Raw genomic sequence first — 18,063 nt, forward strand, 5'->3', positions numbered from 1 at the left:
TTTCCCGCAGACTTCCCTCCTCGACCTGTTACTCAGGTAGACATTTGTATTAACAATCAGACCATTGACCAGGGTGTGTTAATAGACTCAGGGGCTGACGAAAGCCTTATAGACTGGGGCCTAGTCAAACAGCTAAAAATAAAAACTGTCCGCTATCTCATCCTGTTAGTGCCAGTGCCTTAGACGGCCTTGTTGTTCACAGTTAACAATTGCACTGAGCCCATACAGATTACTATAAATAAGGACCATACCGAGAGCATGCAATTTCATATTTTGAGTCGACTCAGCACCCGATTATTTTGGGGTTTCCTTGGTTGAAGATCCACAATCCTCACATAGACTGGCCTTCAGGAAAGTTAAGGAATGGGGAGAGGATTGTAAGGGCAGGTGTAAACTTCTGCAACCTGTTAATGCACCAACAGACTCTAGTAGGATCATTATAGATCACCCTGACTATCCTGATCTACACAAGGTACCTTCCTGTTACCATGATTTAAAGAAGCGTTTAACAAGTCTAAAGCCTTGTCGCTACCTCCTCACCGAGATTTTGACTGTCCCATTGATCTCTTACCGAGCCCCATTCCCAAGGGAGACTTTACTCGATTTCGAGACCTGAGAGAACAGCAATGGATGAATACATCTCCTCTTCACTCAAATCAGGGATTATCCGTCCTTCATCATCTCCAGCCGGAGGGATTCTTTATTGTGGGAAAGAAAGACGGGTCTCTGAGACCTTGCATAGACTACAGTCCACTAAATGACATTACGGTGAAGAACCGCTATCCTCTGCCACTCATGTCATCTGCTTTTGAACTGCTTCAACGGCCAAGATATTCACCAAGTTGGATTTAAGAAATGCATATCACTTGGTTAGAATAAAACAAGGGATGAGTGGAAGACTGGATTCAACACTCAGAATGGTCACTATGAGTACTTGGTAATGCCTTTTGGACTGTGCAATGCACCGGCTGTTTTCAAGCTTTTGTGAATGAGGTTTTGCGGAATTCTTGAATATTTCAGTGTTTGTGTATCTGGATGACATACTGATTTTCTCCCCAGACGCTAAATCTCATGTTAACCATGTCCGCCAAGTTTTGCAGAAACTACTGGATAATCAGCTATATGTCAAGGCAGAGAAGTGCGAGTTCCACACAGAAGAGGTGTCTTTCTTAGGATACATAGTCTCACCTAATCATATCCAAATGGATCCTGCGAAAGTCAGTGCAGTATCCCAGTGGCCCACACCAGACTCCAGGAAAAAGGTTCAGCAGTTCCTAGGATTTGCTAACTTCTATAGGAAGTTTATTAGAATTTCAGTTCTGTTGCTGCTCCTCTGCATGTTCTGACTTCTCCTAAGGTTCCTTCAAGTGGACCCCCAGGCGGATCTTGCTTTCAAACTTCTCAGAGATAGATTCACATCAGCTCCCATACTCACCATTCCAGATCCCCAGCGCCAGTTTATGGTCGAGGTGGATGCTTCCAATGAGGGAATTGGAGGAGTACTGTCTCAACGTTCTGCAGAAGACAACAAGATGCATCCATGTGCTTACCTGTCGCGGAAGTTGACAACGGCAGAGCGGAATTATGGCGTGGGAAACAAGGAATTGTTAGCTGTAAAGCTGCCCTCGAGGAATGGAGACACTGGCTGGAGGGTGCAGAGCAACCGTCTTTAGTCTGGACAGATCACAAGAATCTAGAATATATAAGAAAGGCTAAGCGTCTCAACTCCCGTCAGGCCAGGTGGACACTTTTCTTTAGTAGATTCAACTTCACACTCTCTTTTCGTCCCGGGTCTCAGAATCAAAAACCCGATGCTTTGTCTCGTCTTTACGATCCCGAACCACTTGCGGTAGAGCCAAGACCATCCTTCCACTTAACCGGGTGATCGGAGCCTTTTCCTGGCAAGTGGAGTCAGACGTTAAAGAGGCAAATGTCATGAATCCAGCGCCTAGCGAGTGTCCCAACAATCTGCTGTTTGTTCCTGAGGCTCTTCACTCCAAGGTCATCCACTGGGCTCACTCATCTGTGCTTTGCGGCCATCCGGGAGTAGCAAGAACAATGTTCAGGATTCAACAACGTTTCTGGTGGCCATCCATGAAGAAAAATGTGGCGGGTTGTCCGGTGTGTAATAAGACCTCATCTCAAGTTAAGATGGGCTTGCTCCAGCCGCTGCCGATTCCCCATCGTCCTTGGTCACACATTTCGATGGATTTTGTGACAGGATTTCCCTCATCCAGAGGCAAGACTACGGTTCTAACAGTGGTTGATCGATTTTCAAAATGGCTCACTTCATCCCATTGACCAAGCTTCCCTCTGCCAAAGTCACCGCAGAGGTCATGATGAATCACGTATTCAGGATCCATGGATTCCCTAATGACATTGTTTCCGACAGGGGTCCACAATTCATTTCCGCCTTCTGGAAAGAGTTTTGTCGACTCATAGGTGCCACCGTCAGCCTGTCATCAGGATATCACCCTCAGTCAAATGGACAGTCGAACCAAGAACTAGAGACTACGCTCGTTGTCTCGTCTCCCGAACCAGACCACCTGGGATGACCACCTGCCATGGGTCGAGGTTGCCCACAATACACTTCCTACGGCCACAGGTCTCTCTCCATTCCATTGTGTCAATGGTTTCCAGCCTCCACTTTTCCCTAACAACGAGGAAGAGGTGATGGTTCCATCGGCACATGCCATGATCAGACGTTGTCGCAGAGTTTGGGCTGGTGCTCGCCAGTCTCTTCTCCAGTTCAGCTCGGATGAAGGCTGTTGCGGACGTTCATCGCAGGGTCGCTCCCTCCTACAGTCCAGGCCAAAAGGTTTGGCTCTCTACCAAAGACTTACCACTCCATGTCGCCTCAAAGAAACTGGCTCCGAGATTTGTGGGTCCGTTTCCAGTGTCCAGAGTCATCAACCCGGCACGCTTGCAACTCCCAGGACCTTGAGAGTGCACCCAACGTTTCACGTTAGTAGAATCAAGCCGGTGTGAGAGCACACTTGTTCCCGCCTCCAAGCCCCCTCCACCGCCCCAGTTCTTTGAAGGGGGTGACGTTTACAAGGTCCGTAAGCTACTGGAGGTCCGTAATAGGGGAGGGCAAGCAATTCCTGGTAGACTGGAAGGGTTACGGTCCTGAGGCTAGAAGCTGGATAGCTGCTTCATTTATCGTAGACAAGACTCTTATCCACGACTTTTACAATCAGCCTGGGCCATCAGGAGTTGGCCCTAGAGGTACTGTTGTGCACCGACAGATATGCTAGAGAGGTTCATGTCATTTATGTTCGCTTTCTCTCATTCCAGGCTTCCTGATTGTTTTCACCTGTCATCACACCTGTCTCCTATGCTCATCAGTGTCAGCCCCGCCCCTGATTGGTCCCACCTGTGTCTTGTTACCATGTGCTTAAATTCCCCTGTCTCCCAGTGTTCCTTGTCAGTTGGTCTGGTCTTTTGCCATGATCAGGTCGGGTTATGTTGTGCTCTTGAAAAGTTTTTGATCCTCACTACGTGGCCGCTTTCATTTTGTTCACTGCAGAACCGAAAAATAAAGTACTTACAAATACTTTATCTCTGTCTCCCGGGTCGTGCAATTGGGTCCTACTTCCTAAGTGTCTGAGATCGTAACAGAAATGCTTAACAGTTTGGAGATGGGGGGTAATTGGCTTTTAAGAGTAAGGAGAAGATGATCTATTTGTAATCTATCTAAACCCTTTTAAGTAAGAGTATTTCATGTTTGTTTGTTTTTTCTTCCATGATCCACCTTTGACATTAACGTTTCAGTGAATTTGAGGTGGCATCCAATATTTTTTATTTTATTTCCTCTGTTTTACATTTTCTCTTCATCCTTTCATGTAGAAGTGCATTGAGTCTCACTGTACAGTGTTTTCTTTTGTTACACAATATTCTGCCTTTTCTTTATCTAACAGCCAAAAAATATGGATGGAAATGAAGAAGATGTAATACACTCTTATTAAGACTGGAATGAGGACTTTTTTAACAAACATATATTGCATACATTCAGCCTTAATTTGTATTTGAAGTGAGCTTGAATCATTGCATGTTCTAGATGGGCACTGGGCCAAAGGTGTCCCTCTGCCAGAAAAGAACACTTCATCAATTCATTGGACAGCACTTTTCCAGGTGGAAGCCTCATGAAAACCACCAGATTAATGCATGTCTCTTCCTCCCACAGTTAGAGAGCAGGAAATGATGCCAGAAAAAGATTAATTAATAATGCAGCGAGAGGCTGAAGCTTCACCACTTTAATATGACGAAAAAACCCTGAAGCTGATCAGCACAATCTTCTCTTCAAGTAGGATATACAATTTATCAAATCAGTGGCACGCTATGGGAGAAGATTTGATCTGTATATAGCTCATTTTACATATGAGACACAACCGTCAACCGGCCTTTGGAGGGAGGAGAAAGATCAAAAGCAACGAGCAAGTATAAGAGCTCATCATTGCAGCTTTAGGAATGATGCTCTCTGAGAGCATAGCTAAGTACTGCCCTCTGCTGGCTGAATAACCAAAAAGCAGTTAGAGTTACATGTTTTGTTGTGTTTAAATAACCAAATAAAGTGAATATTTGACTACATCACTAATAAGAGTATATTCTCAATTGAAAGCAGATGAGAACACTACAATTTAAAGGTGTGTTTTGTAGTTGAAACATCACTGTATTATTGAAGGAGTTACCTAATACACAACAAACAATATTTATTTCTGTTTTGTTTTGTTCTAGTGTAGTCCATAACAATAAATAATTGATTTTCAAGATTGAGTTTTCTAAACTTGCCGACAAGACCATAGAATACATTGCCACAGGGTTATTCAGTTAAAATTCAGTGAGGTCCAGTTCGAGAGAATGTCCTCATGTTGAGATCGGGAGAATTACAACAATGTCTAATTTGAGCTGTGATTTAGTGCCATATGTATTGAAGTAGCCAAAAGTTGTGTTAACGTCTGTATGTAGTCAACAATTGATTGTTAAATGAAATTGTATAATATCCAACCTAATTTAATGGGATCGTCTTCGCCCTGCAGCTTTAAATTAATTGAATTCAGGTACGAAGTGATGTCAGTAAAAGAAGCCAAGCTATCCATACTTTTCTTATCTTTTTGTGTGGTTTAAAAAAAACACTTGTTTCAGCTCTATTCCCCTCTCTGTTAACATCATTATTGGACAGTGAATTAATTTTTGTAGGATTCTAATCATATTTGGCTCTTATATTTTCTGTCCCTATATTTTAGATTTGAGTGGGTAGGTTTGCTTAACCCTTGTGTTGCCTTCGGGTCAATTTGACCCGATTCAATGTTTCACCCTCCTGTCGCCTTCGGGTCAATATGACCCGATTCAATGTTTAACCCTCCTGTTACCTTTATATTTACTAACATATTTTACCCTTGAGGTCAATATGACCCCAGCTATTAAAATCTCCAGAAAATTATTAGAATTAATATTGTTTTCCAAGTTTAAGTGTGAGGTACTTTATATTTGTTTGTTGACTCCCGAAAGAACACCGACATTAAACATTGAATCGGGTAAAATTGACCCGAAGGCGACAGGAGGGTTAAATATTGAATCGGGTCAAAATGACCCGAAGGCAACACAAGGGTTAAATGATTTGTACTTTACTGGGTTTGAACTACCCGTGGGAATAACACACATATAAGTATATCCATTCTTGGTTAAAGGCTCTGGTTAAGCTGTCCACAGTTTACTTTTTTCAACAAAACCATGTTAAACTAGAAAGAGCATTTCCTGCTGTAAGGCATTGGAATGCTAAAATCTGAAAGCTTGAAGCTCAAATAAAGAAATTAAAATAGCTGAAAATGGCTGAAAATATGAGTAAGATGTGTTAATGAGGTCATGTGTTGAATTGTTGTTCTTCTTTTATTTTATCTCAGTGCAATGTTCTTGTCAGCCTCCAGATTGTACAAAATTAGTTTTAAAATACATGACTTGAGCTTTTACTCTTCAGCACTGGGTATGTATCACATTCAGAATTGATTTTGACGTCTTGCTGGCATCTTTCAAATCCTTTCACCCCATGGACCAACAAACAGCCATCTTTTGGCACCGACTTCTTCTTCGCTGTTTTTCAGCATTGATTGAGAAACAATATCATCAGTCATTTTGTCATTAACATCCAATGCTTGGCTGAGAGAATAAGTCAATCACAATCTCTTTCTCTTTTTTAGAGGTACCTTCTCAAGACACACTTCCAATGACTTCTAGTCATTGTTTGTATGTTCCTAACTACCTATTACCTAGTTGTAGTTGTAGTCAATATTCTAGTTTCCCATTTAACTCATCAATAGGTTGTTCTACTTTTCATCCGTTTACTTTTTTTGTTTACTTCTTCTTTTCATTTTATTGTGATTATTTTTGAAATAGCTGCGTTTATGAGTACCATACTCAAAAACATAATGTTCTTTAACTTAAAAGTTGCCTATAAAATGTTTATTATATTTAGATTCTATAATGTATGGTCCAGTGATATAGGTTATAACTGTGGGTATAGCAGGATCAATACTTTAGAATAGTGTATTCAAAATAATGGAAATAAAACCTAACCCCGATATATTTTGGATTTTAAGAGCTACTATATGCAGAAAGTCCAATGTGAACATGTCTAATCACTGAACATAGAGTGAAAATATATTATTTTTCCAGGGCACAAAATCCAATATCACTTGAACACCTATATGTTTAACATCTAGGTTAAAACATATTGACATTATCATATGAGCTGTTTTGTTTTTTTACCAGGATTGAAGTTGATTACTAGATTTACTCAGTAAACCTGTTAAGTAATATATGGCTTTTCTTTTACACAGATATATTTGTCATTCAAGAACATCAGAGAACATTCTTTCAAAGCAAATTCGATATAATTGTACTCAGTGATGTGCACTACTCCAAAATCAGTCAAAGTAAATCTGTAAAACAGACTTGCTACCAAAAGAGGTCAGCAGAATCCTTTGTATTTCAATGCAAACGATCCGATCATCAATGAATCATTAGAAAAGAACATGCAAGTATCCACGATAGTTACAATAGAGTAAAATCGTTATTCTATTTTTTCACATTCATAATTAGTTCATTTCTATTTCAGTCACAAAATTGCATGTTGATTTATTACAAATATTAGCTGTATTGTTTGTAATACTATGATTATGCTTGCTGCGGGGCTGGCCCAAGAATTAATGGGCCCCAAAACAGTTTTCCCGATTCTAAATCCATGTCCTTGATTACTTTTGATCAAATACCATATTACTGGGTATATTCCATATCTCAAAAACACAAATATTGAAAATGTGTATAATTTATAAATAAAATAAAATAATTCTAATATATATAATTTGTTTGTGGCTCAAGGTGGGTGGCCCTATATTGGAGAGCCGCCACTGAATACCAACTTAAATCTGATTATTCATTGGATCTTGGTCCGATAAATTATTATCAGGTATGTTTTTGTCTGATTTTCTAGCTAATTTACATAAGCGGCCCGGTCCAGAGCTTTTTTTTGTGTCAACAAGATAGGTGTTATCAAGTTTTCTTGAAGATTTAATTTATGGAAAAGACATTTTAAATGAACCCTTGGTCACTTTTTTTGTGGAGAAACATAAATGAACAGTTTGGAACACACTTCAGTTACCATAGCAACACAGTATTGTTGGGAGGAAATTGCTTGGTATAACGTTTATTCAAATAAAATAATTGAATTACCTCACATTATCATACACCCACAAAAATGTACATGAATTAAAAAATAAATTAATTTATTCAAATAATTATATCAACAAATTTGTATTTTCTGTATTGTATTATCTCAAAGATTCAAAACCACAACATTTGGAGATACATAGTTTTTATTGCAGCGGCAAAATGCTGCTGGAGCCTTTTTAATTAAAAAAACAATATTCTAATGGTCTTACTATAAAAAGTAAACAACAAAATCCTGTTCACACACATTCGTCATTGCATTAACAGTTTATTGCAATGTGTGTGTGAACTTAGAGGTGCAGTACAGACTCCTCCCTGGGGAAGATGCCTCCTATCAGCCCTCCCCTCCGCTGGAACAGCAGCTCTCTTTCTCCACGTCTACATTCATAGCGTTTTCACCCTGATGACAAAAGTTGTCTACACTGTGTGGAGTTGGACGGGAAAACTGTGATTTTTAAATGTGTATGGTTATATTTGCTCCGGTAAGTTTAATTTCTCCAGTCTTGTTCTACATTTTGCTTCTAGTGATTTCTGCTTCTTTAGAGAGCATAATACATTGTATGAATTACAATATCAGTTTGGAGTTTGATGTTTTGACTTGCTGATTGGTTTAGACTCAGTGCCGCTTGTTTATGGGAAATGTGCCACATACTTAAAAGGAAAGAAAAATCTATTCAGAATAGTGAACACAGAGTAAATATTTCATTCCTAAAGCACATATTCTGCATGAGGACTATAATTATAAAATGACTCACATCCTCAGATTTAATCAGTACTGTACTGCTGTGGCCCCCCTCCAGCACACAGTAAGTAGCTCAGTTAGTTGTCTTCCAACCTTTAAATTATTCAGGTTTTGTTTTCAAAGCAATTATAGTTCTTAATAAGCAGTACAGTACTTTATTGATGTGTATACAGTATGCAGACCTGATTCTGGATCAATCAACTGTATCAATTATAAAAATGTCCTCAACCTTTTGTGATTTGTTTTTCTTCTAGATTTTTGCCATCTGTGCTTTTGCAACGTGTGCAGGATACTATGGTCACCTCCAAGTTAAAGTGGACTGTGCCGACAGGAGGAGTAACCTCAGCATCAACATCGATTTTGGCTATCCTTTCAGGTATGTACATAATTGTGCATTCCTTTGCTTACATCCTTTCAATTCAATTCAATATCAATTCAGTTTATTTTATATAGCTCAAAATCACAAACTACAAATTTGCCTCAGAGGGCTTTATAATCTGTAGACATACATACATACTGTCCCAGGACCTCACATCGTATCAGGAAAATCTCCCCCAAAAAATAGGAAAAACACTTTTTCAGGGGAAAAAGGGAAGACATCTTCAGGAGAACAACAGAGGAGGATCCCTCTCCCCGGATGGACAGAGGCAATAGATGTCATGTGTACAGATGAACAGTGTTACAGAGTTACAACACACTCGATGGATATGACAGAAATGTATGAATAATGAGTATAAGGCATCGACCACGATCCAGATTTCCACAAACAGAAGGAGGAAGAGACGAGAGCAGGTGGGAGGGAGGAGGGAGGGGTGGGGGGGGGGGAGTGTTATGATCTCATAAGGTAATTAACTTGCTAGTATACAAAGAGACAAAAAGTGTGTTTTAATTACATTTTTTACAATTTAATCTTGTTTAATTGATGATCATGTTTAGATTTATTTAATTTCAAATTGTGAATTAACAGACTTTTTTTATAAAGAGTGAAGATTGTATTGGACATCCTACATAATGATTTTTACATGTATAAAATGGACTAACTCAAATTACTTTCAACAGCTTTGTATTGTACTTCAGTTCTTCTAGATGTTTTGAGTCCTTGGGAGTCAAAAATCTATACTGCAGGACAAGAAACATGTGTTTTTGCACATTGGTGGTAAAAGGAAGCAATGACTGAAGACTGACATATTTTAAATGTGTCTTAATACATGTCATACAAAAAAACATTTTTGGAGAAATAAGTTTTTATTTAGTTTACATTTTCTTTTTATATTATTTACTTATAAAAACAAGCTGTGTACTCTATTAATGAACAAACCTTTCTGCCTATAATAGTCACACAATAGAGTAATTTAACTCACTTAAATCATGCAGCATGAAGACAATATGACCAAGAAATGTATTATTTATAAAACAAGATAAGATAAAACTCTAATTATCCAAAGAGAAATTGTAAAAAGTAATAAGAAATGGTGCAAATATAAATAAGAAATAAATACCCCAAAAAGTGTGTGTGTGTGTGTGTGTGTGTGTGTGTGTGTGTGTGTGTGTGTGTGTGTGTGTGTGTGTGTGTGTGTGTGTGTGTGTGTGTGTGTGTGTGTGTGTGTGTGTGTGTGTGTGTGTGTGTGTGTGTGTGTTTGTGTGTGTGTGTGTATATATACACTTTTGGCACTTTTTCTTTTTGGCGTGGTGTTTTTTTTAATGTAGACTAAGTAAAATGGTCAGGAAAACCCTGACGTTGAATGTCATGATTAATCCAATGTGACAAAAGGAATAAAAGTTGCAGAACTTATTTTTCAATGAGCGGCTAAAGTAAAGTTTCACTGCATGGCAGCCTTTAATAACAACCTGTTTTTATCCATCAGCTCAAAACCTCTTCTTTCTGTCTTGTAGATTACAAGAAGTGCATTTCAAGGCTCCCTTGTGTGAGGCAAAAAGGGAAGAGGTTATTTTTCTTCATGGCAACTTTTCCTCATCTGCTCAGTTTTTCCTGACTGTGGGGGTTTTTGCTTTCCTGTACTCACTGCTGGCAACAATCGTCTATGTCTTCTACCAGAACACGTACTTGAGAAACAACAGAGGCCCACTTGTGGTCAGTGAGTTTACACCTTCAACTTTAATGTCCGCACATACATCCAAGATCCAATGGTACTGTGTTTATGTTTTTGTTTGTATGAAACCAAACAATTCTTTGTTTCCTTTCTACTCTTTTGTCCTGAGCAGGATTTTCTTGTTACAATCATCTTCTCCTGCATGTGGCTGGTTAGCAGTTGCTGTTGGACCAAAACTCTTTCTGATATCAAGACAGCCACAACCCCAACACAGGTCCTTCTGCTCATCTCAGCCTGCAGATCCCAGGAGAACAAATGTACAGCCACCCAGGAGTCTCCCTGGTCACAACTTAATACATCTGCGGTAGGTGATGAACAAATAAAACACAAAACTGGAAAAAAAACTCCCCATTCACTCCTGTCCCGTCTTTTCTCTCCAGGTGTTTGGTTTTGTAAACGTCGTCCTTTGGGCTGGAAATATTTGGTTTGTCTTCAAAGAGACGGGCTGGTACAAGACAGGTCAGAGATATCCAACCAGGAGTGCTTCTGGGAAACGCACGAGTGAAATGCGACAGCGACTCTACAGTGGGAGCAGCCTCGAGCAGCCGGAGGAGGCTTTTGGTCCACAACTCGACAGACAAAACAGTTTCAATCAGCAGGTCAGCAGACAAAGTAGCTTCAACCAGACTCAAGTAAGCTTGAGCTTACCGCACGCATATCTTGGCAAACCGGTAGTCTATGAGAGAGAGAATGAAGTGGCTTCTCAAGGCCCGATGATATTTGTCAACGAGATGTGATTTAGCTCTTAGCGCTGTACATGGTGAAGGAGATGGGGACATGATTATTACCGTAAGATACAATTAAAACATTGGTGGTAAATATTGGACAAATATAGTGTTCATAATGTGATGTAATATTTATATTGTAACTTTTGAAACTAAGAAATTTGAAGTCATAACGTAATGCTTTGTTTGTTTGTATTCATTTTCAATGTGAGCTTTTTCAATAAGCAGGCATAGCGGTGGGCTTTTTGCTCTGCAATAAATCACCTCACAATCAAACTGAGTTGTCAAAGCAATTAGGACAATACAAAAAAGAAAAATCATAATAATATGTTGTGCTATTATTGCCATCAAAAAGTATTTCCCATTCATTGATGAGGACATAAATCATGACAAAGACGCATGATTAAAAGAAAGTTTTTAAATATAATAATTATACTTGATGAACAATGTAATATTGACATAATATAAAACAACGGTGGTTGCAAAATAAAATAGAGCTTAAAGAATTACTGTGAGAGCTTAGACAACGTTATTCAACATATAATGTCATATCTCTGTCAACAATATGTATGTACAGTATATTATGTAGGTATAGTGTAATACAAAGTATTTACAAGTATTCATGAACTAAAAATAAAAGATTTACTCAAGTGATGCAATGTTGTGGTAGCACTCGGTCTGGTCTGCAGGTAATGCTCTGTAATGTAACTTAGTTCTATTAACTACTTTATTAATTATTATTAATTATTTATTGATTATTTTACAAGCAAATTATTTTGTAGCTCATTAGTATGTCTCTGTCACAGTGTGATTTCCTTTATCCTGGCCACATTTGGATTGTTTTTAACATTTAAAAAATATACACATGTGTTCAACTCCAAATCCCCATTAAAATAGCATTTTAATAAATAAATACCCAATGATGTAGTCGTTTTGAGAATGATGTTATGGGACTACATAGTGTTGATATTTAACTAATTTCAGTCACTAGTTTAGTCACACGTCTTAATTTCTTACCTTTACATCGAAAACGTGCAGTATCCGTTTTAGTTTGGAAATATGTCTAACCAAGTAACTCGAGTCTTTGATTGTAACATATATTTACTTTGTCTTTACAAATGAATTATGATCAATGTGGCACTCCAGTGTCTTTGTTAGTTCATTCTTTTTGAATGAATATTTGTTTTGAGTGGAAAATAAATATTGCTTCAGTGGAGCCTTGACATAATAAATTAATATTTTACTTTTTACTTGTTCTCTATTTCCATACATGTTAATTAACATTTTATGATACATGTGTGAAAGCTGGAGAATGATCTGGTTTTCAGGAACTGCTCTCAAAGTGAGTGTATCCCCTGTAGCTGGTGTTGCCATATTTATTCATAAAGGTTGTGTATATGTTGTCAGCCTCTTCATTTCCATAGACAAATGAACAGAGCAGAGGAGACTTAAAAAGTGAGGAAATACTGAAAAAGAAATGTGGTTAACCTATTAAGAGATCAGTAATGAGTATTAACTTGTATGGAGACATTGCAGCATGTTTCACACTGTCATGATTATCTTGATTGCAAAGGCTGGGATAATCCCTCATGGTGTCTGTTGTTCCACCTATCAGACAACTAGCAGAGTTTAAAATGTGTTGATAACGTATAGTTGGGTTTGCTTAAAGTACGTGGATAATTTAATCTCATCAGTAAAGTAGTTGTTATTAAATTAAAGAGTTCATCAAACGTTTGTCTATGTAATTCCGAGCAAAATGGAGAATAAATATCAAGTTTAGCACTTCTAAGGATGTTTTTTTGATCATTTACATTGTTATTGAACAAATAAATTGTTTACTTTAAAAATTAGTAGGTTACAATTCCAAACATCTCAGGTGGAAAGAAAACTGTGTTCATAACCCTTAGTGATGATGATTTTTAATAAACGGTGGTTGTCTTTCAGCAATTTAGCAATTCTACACATGGAATTCAATTTATTCATGACTATTGTATCACTTCTTTTTTTAGACTTTCCAATATAGTCAACGGTCTGAAGATGTACAGATTGTAAAGTTTTCAGAGGGAGACAAATTTGAGATTTAAGGATATATAAGTACAATTGTGTTGACTTGGAAATGGGCAGTAGTTTGAGTCCCCAATAACCAAATGAAGAATATTGACAATAATTACATAATCATTATTAATATGAAAATATTATCGAGCACATACTACATGATCTCAATAAAGCTTCTTCTTGAAGTTTATCTGTGGTTCACCCAGCAGAGCCAGTGTCTTCTTCCAGGCCCCACACAGTGAACATTAAATATATCCAGTACCCAAGTTAGTTATTAAAACCTCTGTATGCAGCTTCTCCTTTCTGATCCGAGCAATTAGAAAAAGAGAGGCGCCCTTGCCTCAGCCCCGCCCCCTGACAGAGACACTAAGTACATGCAGGTGTCCAAAGCAGGATCTTTCAAGAAAATTACAGTGCATGTGCAACAGCATGACAATTAGGGTCAGATTATCAGCAGGAAATAAAGGGCTACATACATCATGAGATAAATGGCCTATCTGAAATGGAACAAATGTGTATTTATATGTAATTAATCCCCTGTGAGCTGTAACATGTTTCACACTGGTGTGTAACATGTATCCCTGGTTAGGTCTGTATTTCCCATCACCAGAGCATGAACCATCTACAGCTTTTATTTATAAGTGGAGCACAGTGTGGAGCATTTATGGATACAAAGTATTTGCAGACACCTGCAAGGGGCATCATCTGCTTGTCTTATTATCTGAAACCTCTCCAATAGAGATTGCAGCTTGTTTAAAAGGAATTTTAAACAGTCAATAAGCTTGTGTTTGCTTAATTTAGCACATTTTCCATAGTTTACACAACTAGAGCAGAAACTATGTGTAATTTACCACTATCAAAATATATGCTACATGTAACATGAAACAGGTACACACTAAAATTGGCAGTGTCAATTTAACACTTAAAGAGTACATTTCAACACTCAGCCAGTGAACATATGAACCCTACCTACAGTGTTAAAGTACACTGAATGTAGTGTTGACATTTCAGAGTTAATGCAACTCTGGTAAGAGTTATTATTTTACTTTACACTACACTGAGAAATGTTCATTTTGATTAACACTAGTCTGAGTGTCAAATGTAAATAACATGTGTCGTGTCAAATGTAAAGAACACTCGCACTAGTGTTGATCAAATCAATATTTCAAGACACAAAAACAGCTTGATTGTAAGTTGAACACAGTAAAGAGTCATTCTAAAATGTTGCTTCTGCTGAAATATCAACATTTTATATAAAACATGACTTACAGAAACTTACTGCAGTCTTTTCAGCATTAATACAAGCGTGATGAAACTCAATTTGAAAGGAGAAGGAGGGGGCGGAGCTTTCCAGAGTAACAGTGAACGTGGTCATCAACACTGGGCCTTTTACTCTTGCTCTAGTTGTAATGACTCTGACATAGTCAATTTACTTTAACACTGTATATTTTACACAAACATGTTTAACTCTGAATATTTACACCAACACTGGGGGCTAAATTGGTTGAATCACTCTTGCTATTGTTATACTTTGACAATGAATTTTTAACACTGGGGAATTTAGTGTGTCTTTTTCAGGTATAACTCTCGTAGTTAGACATGTGCCATTGTGCATGTCATGACTCATCTCAATGAACTAAAACACAGATAGACTGTAACCTAAAAAACAAATAGTAAAACTGCATTTCATAATGCCCCAGGACAATAGATATTCATTGAATGTGTTGTAACTTTGTAGCGCTGTTCATTCTATACACATGTCATCTATTGCTTCTGTCGATCCAGGGAGAGGGATCCTCCTCTGTTGCTCTCCTGAAGGTTTCTTTTATTTCCTTTTTCCCTCGTGAAAGGTTTTTTTCTGTTTTTTTGGAGTTTTTCCTGATCCGATGTGAGGTCCTGGGACAGGGATGTCGTATGTCTACAGATTGTAAAGCCCTTTGAGGCAAATTTGTAATTTTTTATATTAGGCTATACAAACTAAACTGAGTTGAATTGAATTGATCATCTAGAAGTGTGTTCATCTAACTGTTATATATGTAGGAGGAGGATCCTGTACTGAGCTTTGAAAAGAAATGTAAAAATCCAACCTTCAGTTTCTAGAACGCCCTCTGTTCTAATGACACCTTCAGAGGATTTACAAAAGATACCAATGAGGGATTAGAGTGGGAAGACAGACTGCAACGGGATGCCTTGTATGCACAGTGCTTAAACGATGAGGAAGTGACACTTTATGTGCAATATTTTACATTTAGGAATATACCAAAAGGAATACAAGTTCTGCAGATGAAAAGGGATCGATCCACTAGCTGTTCTTCCTTTTTCCTTGTCAATGGGTTTTTAGTTTTTTTCCAATTTAAGGATAGTATTTTGTACATATTTATAATGCCTTTGAGACTGACTTTCTTGTTTTGGGGCAATAGATATTTAACTAACTTGACTTGAAATACAGGGACTACCACAATAATACATATTGTTTGTCAAATTAGACTTATCTCTTGCTCACAAAAATAAACAAAGGCTGGTAATGAACCTTAACAGTATTCTCTCGAATCTTTGAATTTATACTTTGGCTTAAACAGCAGGTGATCCAATCAGCAGAGTTAGAGATAGTTCAGACATTAAATGAAAACAGGAGTACATTTCTTTTCATGCATGCATTTATTATCTAGTCAATTCTTTATATTTTTTTTCTTTTCATATTATACGTGAAAATGTTGCCACTGTAAAACAGATAATTACAATAAAATACCCCATGTGTGACACAATCAGCATAGCAGAAAGTGTTGACACATTTCAACAGGTTTAGCTGACGGTTGAGATGTTTTGAGGGTCATCAAGTCCTGCACAGTGAGTCACAATTCACTCTCTCTCACGCACTCACTCATATGCTTTTGCGCGCACACAGACACATAAATGCTGCGCAAAAAGAACTCCTGAGCAAATGCATTTCATTACATTTGTTCATACATATTAACAGATTTAATTCCTCATTGTGTTTGGTCCAGAGCCCGTTCATCAAATCCATAAATCCATTTGGCAAAAGTTTAAGACTTTCTGTTCACTGGATCTTTTTAAAAATCTGGAAGGGATCAGTAAGAAAAATGTCCAATGATTTGAGGATGTCATCGTGATTAAGACACAGAGGACACTTCTGTCTTGCTGTCAGACAGTGCGAAATCGAATTATCCGTTTCATGTAAACACCTTAGTCGGACTATGTGCGGTCCGACCAGTTGATAATTCGACTCGTAACTCTGAATTCGATTCGAATAGTTTCTGCCGCCAGGTTGCCTCTTGTTCTGCCTGTTTATATTTCTAGACTGAAATAATATCAGAGCCACCAGATATGACATGCAATTACTCACTGCCATGTATATTGGGATAACAGCTGATCCCCCAAAAGATAGCATAGTCCGACTAAAGCAAGATTCGAATTATACCATCATGTAACCGCACTGAGAGACTGAGGTCTCATCCTCCACCATGCCGCCCATTCCAATAGTGGTCAGCATGCAGTTACGGAACTGAAAATGAGAGCAAAGAAAGCAACTTGAGAAACAAGTTCACGTTTTCAAGATTGAGCAAACAACAAAAGGTAAGTACTAGAAAATAGACATTATATTGAGCCAACCTGTTTGTTCAACAGCACATAGATAATAGGGTTATACAGGGCTGAGCTCTTTGTAAAGAATGAAGGGATAGCTGCTGTCATGGCTGTGAAGGACGCTCCCTTGTTCATGAAGATCCAACCGGCAAAAGAAGCATATGGCACCCAGGCTACAAGGAAGCCAATGACCATCAAGACGCACATGCGTGTCACTTCCCTCTCAGCCTTCTGGGTAGACTCTGACTCCTGCTGCTGGGCTGCGGCCTGAAGTGTTTGATCAAATAAAAGATCAGTTCATCAGTAGTGGACCTTTCTTTGTGAGTTTATCTGAATGTCAATGATATTAACAAAGAAAATGACAAAATAGTGTAAAAATAACTTAAACTTCACTTACAGCTTTGACTGTAAGTGAAGAAAATGACAAAGACGGGAATGAAGAAGTGGACGACAAACATGTACGTGACGTATGATTCATTGTTGAAGCCTGCAGCCAGAGTGTAGTAGTCCGGTCCACAGGAGCACTGCATGCCCTCAGGAAGGTACCTATGTGAAGTTTAAGAAAAACATTAAAGAACACATTTATTAAATTCAATTCATTTTGTATTGCCTAAAATCCCAAATTTGGGGTTTTATTATCTGTCTATTCAGTTGTATTAACATACATATTACCCTCTACAGTATCAAGAATATCTGAATGGGGTGTTTGAGAGGTTTAAGATCAAAATTGGCACAGCCGAGCAAGGAGGCTGCCCAAACAGATGGACTTTCATCCGGAAAGTTGATGGCGGAAATGCCAGGTCACCATTCTCCCACCATAAGAACCTCAGGTAGTCTTAGTCTTCCGGCCTTACATGAAATTGATCCACATCACACATAATAACAATCAGACCCTTGCAAAACCTACGGAGAACTCCCACCAAGATAATTGTGAGCTCTGGCCCAGTAAGAAGGTGGTTATTCAATGACGTGACTTGGAATCTTGCTGAGCAATCAAAGACGACTCGTACCTTCCCAGGTGTTTGAGGGTGGTATACTCCGTGATTGGGAATATACCAGGCTGATTGATTGTTGAGTTATTCTTTGGGAACCCTATCTGCAT

At 38.3% G+C, this 18,063-nt stretch overlaps 2 protein-coding genes across 2 annotated transcripts; one reads left to right on the forward strand and one right to left on the reverse strand.

Annotated features, from left to right (window-relative positions):
• Positions 1-8,183: 8,183 nt before the first annotated feature.
• On the forward strand, positions 8,184-11,315 carry synprb (synaptoporin b). Its single transcript, XM_056438051.1, has 5 exons — positions 8,184-8,207; positions 8,722-8,843; positions 10,361-10,559; positions 10,691-10,882; positions 10,959-11,315. Exons 1-5 carry the CDS (start codon positions 8,184-8,186, stop codon positions 11,313-11,315), a joined length of 894 nt encoding a protein of 297 aa, XP_056294026.1.
• Positions 11,316-16,489: 5,174 nt separating this feature from the next.
• Positions 16,490-18,063, reverse strand: LOC130207919 (green-sensitive opsin-like). Its single transcript, XM_056436706.1, is given in 6 exon segments — positions 16,490-16,517; positions 16,814-16,881; positions 16,989-17,228; positions 17,359-17,368; positions 17,370-17,507; positions 17,972-18,063. Coding segments are annotated over 6 exon segments (576 nt in total).

Source organism: Pseudoliparis swirei, chromosome 18 (genome assembly GCF_029220125.1).
Source record: "Pseudoliparis swirei isolate HS2019 ecotype Mariana Trench chromosome 18, NWPU_hadal_v1, whole genome shotgun sequence".
NCBI classification, from domain to species: domain Eukaryota; kingdom Metazoa; phylum Chordata; class Actinopteri; order Perciformes; family Liparidae; genus Pseudoliparis; species Pseudoliparis swirei.

Bases quoted from the DNA above. Each gene is read 5' to 3' on its own strand.
- synprb (XM_056438051.1), top strand. From the start codon at position 8,184: ATGTGTATGGTTATATTTGCTCCG. The intron at 8,844-10,360 runs GTATGTACATAA...TCTGTCTTGTAG, and splicing joins GATTTTGGCTATCCTTTCAG to ATTACAAGAAGTGCATTTCA. The intron at 10,560-10,690 runs GTCAGTGAGTTT...TGTCCTGAGCAG, and splicing joins ACAACAGAGGCCCACTTGTG to GATTTTCTTGTTACAATCAT.